Source organism: Ursus maritimus, unplaced genomic scaffold, assembly GCF_017311325.1.
Source record: "Ursus maritimus isolate PB19 unplaced genomic scaffold, ASM1731132v1 scaffold_32, whole genome shotgun sequence".
Classification (NCBI taxonomy): domain Eukaryota; kingdom Metazoa; phylum Chordata; class Mammalia; order Carnivora; family Ursidae; genus Ursus; species Ursus maritimus.
Window position 1 is genome coordinate 17,307,583 of NW_024425786.1, and position 8,437 is coordinate 17,316,019.

The window sequence follows — 8,437 nt, forward strand, 5'->3', positions numbered from 1 at the left end:
CCCCCCCCCCCCGGGGCACCCAGCTCCTCGGTCAGGCAGTGCAGGTCAGGCAGTGCTGCGTAAAGTCAAGGCTGCAGGGAAGAGACCACATACATCTCCCTGTATGACCTTGGACAGATCACATCCTCACTGTGTGCCTCAGTTTCTCCCTGGAGCTACTCATGCCTCCTACTTTCCGGGGTACAAAACTGTGTTAGGTTGTAAAATGCTAAACATAAGATAGGTACCCAGCCTCAGTTATCTTTGGCTGCTTGACCTGTGAAATGGGAATAGCCCCCCTGCCTCCTTCCTCCTCGTTGGAAATCATGTGCAGGAAGGGGCTCTGGAAAGTTTAAAGCCTTGAGCATGGGCAAAGCATGATTCCCGTAGCAGGGACTTGTGCCTGCTGCAACTAGGGAAGGCTGGGGGTCTACGCCTGTCCACTGACAAAAGTCTGACCAGAAGCCTCTACAGCACTGAGGGCTGGACTTATCTCTCTGTACCCGAACTTACTCACCACTCACAACGAAGCAAACTATAGCACTCCCATCTCCCCTCCCTGGAGCCTCTTTCCAAAACCCAGGACCAGGAGCTGGAAATGACCTGAGATGAGTTAGCCCAAGTGCCCCATGAACACATGCATTTTCAAGAAAAGGAAATGAAAGCCCAGACCGAGGCCGAGACTTGTCCAGGGACACACTGAATTAGTGGCAGTCAGGACCAGAAACCAAGCTCCCCATCCACCACCCAATTCCCCCGGGGCTTTTCCCACCCCACCCTGAGGTTGTTTCCATTCTCAAGGGCTCCAGGAATTCCACTCCCACAAAACACACCCTGTACCTAGTGCCACCACACTTTGGGCCCTCCCTGGTAATGGCCTGGGGGCTTGAGAAAGGAAAAGTCCATCTGAATAGGAAACCCAGGGGGCTGCCCCCAATTGCACCTGCTACTGGCTGTCTGAGAGGGAAGACTGGGCCTGGGAGAGACATAGGGCAGATAATTGGGAAAGAGTTGGCTGTACAGGAAATTTAAGAGTCTGTCCAAGCCAGACGACCTGAGAGACACCCTACCCCTGAACCCGTGTTAAAATCCCCACCATAAGCCCAGACCAAGCCCTATACCGGGACCACAGCAGATGCCCAGTACCGGTCTCTGGACCAAACAATGAAGGAAAGAATGAAGGAACGGTGGCAATGTCGGCTCCGTGGACTTCCCCAAGGTCACACGGTGCACTGGGGGTAGTGGGTTGGGTCTCCGCACTCCCAATCCAGTGCTCGTTCCGCTCCACTCCAATGGATGAGGTTATTTCATCCCAAGTCCGAAAAACGAAGGGCTCTTCTACTCAGATATGCAGGGCAATGGGGTGTTCTGGAAGCTGAAAGCTCTCTTTTCCCTCCCCAACTCGACCTGCTTCGTTCAAACTGGGTCCCAGGCGCCCCTCCCTCCTTTCCTACACCCGCGAAAGCACAGGGAGAAGCGGTGGGCGGCGGTGGGGAGGTCCCCAGCATTACCGGCAGCCGGCCAGCCGGCACGCATCGCACAGCTTGGCCCTCCGGTCCGTGGGGGGTGGCGTCGAGGCAGGTGCCGGGCGCCGCAGTGGGAGGCACAGTCTGCGGGTACAGCGAGGTGTAGTAGGTGGTGGTGGCCGGGCAGAGCTGGGGGCTGCTGAGGCCGGGTGGCCACAGCTCGGTAGGGCTCATCGCGGGCAGTCCCTTCGAGGGCGGCCCGGAGGCTGGAGCCAGGGCCCGGGGCCCTCGCAGCATGGCGAGCGCAGCGCCCCCTCCCCAACCGGGCCTGGCGCGCCCGCGGGCACCTGCGGGCTCCGGAGCCCGCGGAGGCTCACACGGCCAGAGGCATGGCGCGGAGGCCGGGGGAAGCCGCCAATGGACGCCTGCGGGGCAAGGCCGGACCCTCCCCTCCTGGCCCGCCGCCGAGCCGAGCAGCGCTTGGAGATCCCCGCTTGGAGATCGCCCCGCGGCGGCGGCGGCACGGCCAGGGGCTGTCCCGTCCCGAGGACGGCGGCGACCCGGGACGCCCCCGCGCCCCCGAAAGGCCTTGGCGCTTAGGGTCTGGCTGGCTCCCGGCAGGGGTCTCTGGGGTCGCCGGGGGCTCGGAGGAGACGCGATGCGCTCAGACGGGGAAGGGGGGCCGATTGCACCGACTCCCTCTCGCCTGGCTTTCTGGTCCCCAAGTCTTTCTCTGCCTCTTTTTTCCTTCTTCTTCTTTTTTTTTTTTTTTAGCGCCAAACTGCGTGCCGCGAAATTCGGATCTCCCGCGGAAAATGCCGCGCTTTGGTTGGCCGCCGCTATAGGCACAGGCTCCACCCCCCGGAAAGGACAGGTCCCCAAGGCTGCGATTGCAACACGAGCTTTGCAGCTTAAAGGGGCCGCCACACCTCCTGTCGCCGGGCACCCGCCGGCCCTAGCAGCCCGCGAAACAGGCTGGGAGGGTGGTTCCCGTACCTTGCAGAAGCAGCCGGAGCAGCGCCGGGCCCGCTGAGGAATGGGCCAGGATACCGGGGACGGGGCACGGAGTCCTGTCCTGAGCCCAGACCCAGCAGCACATTACCCAGGCCAAAGCCCTTTTGTTACTTTGCATGGTTGCTTACTTAGCATATACGCTTTTATTTCCTTTTTCTGCCCTGCTGAAATGAAAGCCAGGAACCTGTTTTCTTTCTTGGCAGGGGGCGATGGGTGGAGCCTAATATTTACACCTCTTCATAGGAGGACGCTAATGTCTGCTGCTATGCCAGGCACCCTGCTAGGTCATTGCATGAGTTGTTTGATTTCATTGAATCCAACAATCCCTGGAGGAGGCATGATGGTCTCTGCGGTAAGGACGGAGAGAAAGAAAGGCTACATAACTTGCCCAAGATCACACAGAGAGATTCACTGCCTTGAGAACTGGCAGTCCAATCTGGACACTTGTTTGTTCCAATAAAAGGTTTCTCCCCCACCCTGCCAAGCTGTGCCTGCCCCTTGCAGGCCTGGGTGGGGGCAGGGGGTCCAGCATGCAGAGCTCTGTCTTGTTCTCAGGGACATTCCCAGACCCACACACTCAGTAAATATTTGAACATCTCCATGTTTCTCCTAAACAATCCTTTTGTCACAAGAGCCTTCCTCCCCCATTCAAAACCTCATTGCGGATAATCCATTTACATTCCCAGTCTCTCCAGCTTAGAGATGCTGAGGCTCCAAGATGTGACCTTGGCCAGTGAGTGGTGGAGTTGCCAGAAGCTAAACTCCAGGTCTGCAGATTCCTGCCTGGTGCTGCGTGATTTCTATGCGGGGCTGAGGCTGGCATTCAAAACCCTCCAGAGTCAGTCCCCAGCTTCATGGGCCTCATCCTCAGACCTCGAAGACGAGGTGGCACTAATGCACGGTGATCAAGAGCCCAGACTTCGTAGCAGACAGCACTGGGTTCAAATCCAGACCCAGTCACTTTACCAACTGTGTGACCCCGGGCACATTGTATAAACTCTCCGAGCCTCACTCTTCTCATCCTATTAACACCCACCTCATAGGATTGTGGGGAAATCTCATGAGATAAGGCACAGCTGACAGCACATAGCCTGGTTCCTAAAGAACCTCAAGAAATAGCTGTGGTTACAGTTCCGGCCTTATCTCCAGTACGCAGACCCCTTCAGTCCAGTCTACATATTTCACTGTTCTTCAAGGTCCAGCTTAAACCTCACCTCCTCCGGGAAGCCTTCCTTGCCTGCCTCCCCTCTCCCAGTCAGAGTGCTTCTTGCCCTCTTTCCATGCTTAGTATGTTCAGACTCCACAAACAAAGCTCTGCTTAGTGGCAAGGAGGCTCCTATTCAAGGCCCACTCTCCACTTCCTAGCTGAGCAATCCTGGGCAGGCGGCTGCTCCAGCTCTCAAACCTCAAGTACAGACAAGGCTTCTACTGGGCCGATTTCACAGGACTCCGAGACACTGGTGAAACGGTGGTGGTAATGACCCTCACAACACCCCTCTGGGACAGGCACTGTTATTATCCCCATTTTACAGATGAGGGATCCTGGAAGGAATTGTGGCCCAGCAGGTTTGGGGAAGGAGCAGAGCCCCAGGGCCAGGAAGGGAAATGGGGGTGGCAGGGTGGGGCTGAGACAAAAGAAGGGAGCCAGCGAGGGGGCCACGAGCCAACTCTCTGTGGTTGAGTTTCGGGCCGCCGGGCTGGCTTTAGTTTCACTGCCTGGGAACGGACTAATTCCTGTGGGGCACATCTGTAGTCTGTCTCCCTGAACTTGGATTCCTGCCCCATCCATTCCTAGCTTGTGCTCTTGGTCAGGTTGCCAGACTTCTCCGAGCCTCACTTTCTGAAGTGGGGATGGTATGGGATGCCTGGGGGGCTCAATAGGTGAAGCGTCTGCCTTCGGCTCAGGTCATGATCCCAGGGTCTTGGGATCAAGCCCCACATTGGGCTCCCTGCTCAGTGGGGAGTCTGCTTCTTCCTCTGCCTTGCTGCTCCCCCTGCTTGTGCTCTGTCTCTCTCTCTCTCTCAAATGAATAAAGACAATATTAAAAAAAAGAAAAAGAGGGGTGCCTGGGTGGCTCAGTCATTAAGCGTCTTTGGCTCGGGTCATGATCCCAGCCTTCTGGGATCGAGCCCTGCATTGGGCTCCCCGCTCAGTGGGAAGCCTGCTTCTCCCTCTCCCACTCCTCCTGCTTGTGTTCCCTCTCTCGCTGCCTCTCTCTGTGTCAAATAAATAAATAAAATCTTTTAAAAAAAAGAAAAAGAAAAAAAAATGGGGATGGCAAAAGTGACCTTTTGTTTGCTGTGCAGAATCAATAAGGGAGAGGCCCCAGTGGAGCCAAACTAAAATACTCACAGTTTCCCATTCATGTGCTACGTGTTCCCAGTTCCCAGGGTTTGCTTCCCTGACTCCACATCCACAAGGCCCCTCCTCCCTTCCATCTGCGCCCTCTGCCCCCACCCCCCACCCCGGCCCCGCTCAAACCTGTCCCACCTTTAAGGCCCCACTCAAATGGCGGAGTGGCAGGAGCCAAGCATCTGAAGTCAGACATTCAAGGAAACTCCAAACTCCTTGGGAACGGGACCCGTGCTTGTCTTCACCTTTGTGCCTTCCTGCCTGAGAGTGCCAGGCGCCCAGGAGGCCTGCAGTCAGTGATGATGGTGATGGTAGCTCCTATTTCCGAGCCCGTCCTCCGTGTAAAGCACCCAGCTAGGCCCTTTACATGGTTATTCTGTTGAAACGTCTTAACCACCCTATAACACAGGTGCAGTCTGGACCGATGAGGAAACAGAGGCTCGAGCATGTAGAGGGACTTGAGCAAGGACTGGTTAAAGACGAAACCAGGAACTGAACTCAGAACTCCGTCTCCTGAGGCCCTGAGCCATTCTGAAGGAAGAGTTTCTCCCCAGCACCCCAGGTAAAGGAGGGTACATTCTGCCAAAGAATCCGAGGTTCCAGTGCTGCAGACATTGTAGGGGGAGGAAAGAATGTGCCCTACTACTAGATAAGTTAGGGATGCTTAGTCCCATTTTCCAGATGAGGAAGGCAAGGCATGGGGGACATTAAGCAACTCGCCTGAGGCTCCACAGCGGGTCGGGAAGGAAGACCCTGTTCCAGCCAGACCCCAAAGCTCTGGAAAAGTCCCCAAACAGGGGCGCCTGGGTGGCTCAGTTGGTTGAGCATCTGCCTCTTGATTTTGGCCCAGGTCATGATCTCAGGGTCATGGGATCAAGCCCTGCGCCGGGCTGGGCTCTGCCTTCAGTGTGGAGTCTGCTTGGGATTCTCCCCCTCCCTCTGCCCCTGCCACCCCATTCGCATTCTCTCTCCCTCTAAAGTCAATCAATCGAAAAGTAAAGAAAAGTCCCCAAACAAAGCAAACGCCATTCCAGGTGGCGTACCTCATCCCTGGTGTATCTTCTGAAAAATGCCTCAGATTCCCTCTATTCAAAGGCCTACTTATCAAAATACAAAATGCTCGATAGAAGCTTCCTGAAGGTACAGACGTCCTGTTTTGGGGCTCCCCAGCGTGTTACCTGTTCACATGAATGTTAAAGCAAGAGAGAGCCAAAAAGGAGCTGTGGGAAGGAAGGTGGGGGGGGAATCTCTGCTCATTAGGGAAAGGAAAATCAAAACCACTTTGAGATCCACACCCACTAGGACCGCCGTAGTCAAAAAGACTGACAAAAACAAGGGCCCAGGGGCGCCTGGGTGGCGCAGTCGTTAAGCGTCTGCCTTTGGCTCAGGGCGTGATCCCGGAGTTCTGGGATCGAGCCCCACATCAGGCTCCTCTGCTGGGAGCCTGCTTCTTCCTCTCCCACTCCCCCTGCTTGTGTTCCCTCTCTCACTGGCTGTCTCTCTCTGTCAAATAAATAAATAAAATCTTAAAAAAAAAAAAAGGGTCCAGGATATGCAGAAATTGGAACTCTCATACGTTGCCAGTAGGAACGTAAATTGGTGCAGCCACTTTGGAAAACAGTTATACACAGAGTTCCCACAGGACTCCTAGATGTACACCCAAGAGAACTGAAAATGAATGTCCACCCAAGAATGTGTACGTGAATGTTCATAGCAGCATTATTCCTAATAGCCGGCAAGTAGAGATAACCCAAGTATCCATCCATGGCTGAATGGCTACATTTAAGGTGACATATCCACACAGCGGAAAATTATTCAGTCATTAAAGGGGATGAATTACCGACACGTGCCACCACAGGGATGAGCCTTGAAAACACTATGCTAAGTGAAAGACACCAGACACAGAAGGCCATCTATTGTATGATTCCGTTAATGTGAAACGTCCAGAATAGGCAAAACTATAGTGACAGAAAACAGAGCCGTGGGGCCAGAGGCGGGTCCGTTCCATTTCACAGATGAGGAAATCGAGGCTCAAGAGAAGCTGAGTTCCATGATGCCCACCTGTCTGTGTGGCTTGGGACCCGTGATTTCGCCTCTCTTGGAGCCTTAGTTTTCTCAGCTGTAAAACAGAGATAATGATGTGCACCTAAGAAGGGGGTTTTACCAGCTGGATATTTTTTCGTTGCTTTTCTCTCTGGCCTTTGGGTGGAAGCTAATGAGGTTTAATGGTTAAGGGTGCCACCTAGAGGTGAACTCAGGCAATTGCCTCAAACCTGCAAGGTTGTCTATTCGGGTCAACAAGTCAGCCCCCTATGGGCTTGGGGAGGAAAAACAGGATGCGAAAGGCGCAGCCCGGCTGGGTAGGCGGCGTGGGGTAGGGAGCTACTAAATTGACCAGATTCTTTCCAGATGTGTCCAACCCTGGAGATGTTTTTCGCAGATGTTGAATCCTGTGAAGGTGGCCCCACGTTGTAGGAGCGCAGATTCAAGTCCCAATAGAGATGCCCAGAGTAGCATAGGCAAGCGCCACCCATAATTCCTGCGATTGTCAATTAATTCTCTCCTCTTCCTATAGGAACTCTTTAAAATGTACATCTGATAGGGGCACCTGGGTGGCTCAGTCGGTTAAGCATCTGACTCTTGGGGCGCCTGGGTGGCGCAGTCGCAGCCATTAAGCGTCTGCCTTCGGCTCAGGGCGTGATCCTGGTGCTTTGGGAGCGAGCCTGCTGGGAGCCTGCTTCTTCCTCTCCCACTCCCCCTGCTTGTGTTCCCTCTCTCGCTGGCTGTCTCTCTGTCAAATAAATAAATAAAATCTTAAAAAAAAAAATCTCTTTGTGTCACTGCATGGGGGAAATAGGAGGCCCTCTGGGGCCAAAGAGGTTGTAGGGGCCGGTATTCTCAGGCATCACCTTCTCCTGGCCTGTGGAAAGAGGACCATATTTCTTGCTTTCTAATCCCACCTGTCCCCCACCCCCATGATCACTCCTCCCCCAACAGGCAGATCAAAACAACGATGCTACTAGGAGCAAGGCGAGCACATTCACACCCATATCCACTTCAGTGGTCACAACAGCCCTACGAGGAAGCCACGAGAAGCCCCATTTTACAGATGCAAGAACCGAGGCCGGGAGTAGTTCAATGATATGCCTTAAAGGCACACAGCTTGAGTATCAGGGCCCAGAACTGTATTTATTTACTATGTGCTGCTCACCATTCTGAAGGCTTATAAATCTCAACTCCTATGAAGGATGTATTCTTATCACTGCAACTTTACAGATGAAGAAACTGAGGCTCAGGGAGTTTAGGTAATTTGCCCAAGGTCACAGGACCGGTGACCGCTGGGCAGGTTTTGAGCCAGGGCGGTCCAGGTTCATCCTCTTTGACCACTCTGCTGGCTATCCCTCCTTCAGGATGTCCTCTGCAAGCCTTGGCTTCGGTGTGTGTAAGTAGGGTAAAAATACGCACCTCACAGGATGGCTACGGGCATTAGATCTAGTATGTGTGGGTGTCTGGAACGCAGTAGATACCCAAGGAGGAGAGGTCAATTTTGTTCCTCTCTACAGCCTCAACTGACAATTGCAGCAACTGGCCACCAGAGGGGAGTCACGTGCTGAGGACCGAAGCC

At 54.4% G+C, this 8,437-nt stretch overlaps 1 protein-coding gene across 2 annotated transcripts in view; it reads right to left on the minus strand.

Annotated features, from left to right (window-relative positions):
* The window catches only part of E2F2 (E2F transcription factor 2), a 22,334-nt gene extending 19,849 nt beyond the window's left edge, over nt 1-2,485 (minus strand). The window contains exon 1 of one of the 2 annotated variants that reach the window (XM_008694869.2): nt 1,491-2,481. In XM_008694869.2, the coding sequence (XP_008693091.2) occupies nt 1,491-1,742 (252 nt within the window). In that variant the 5' untranslated portion in view covers nt 1,743-2,481. Of the gene's footprint in view, nt 1-1,490 lie in introns of both variants that reach the window. The other variant, XM_040618960.1, reaches the window with a different exon arrangement.
* Between the last annotated feature and the right edge of the window lie 5,952 nt (nt 2,486-8,437).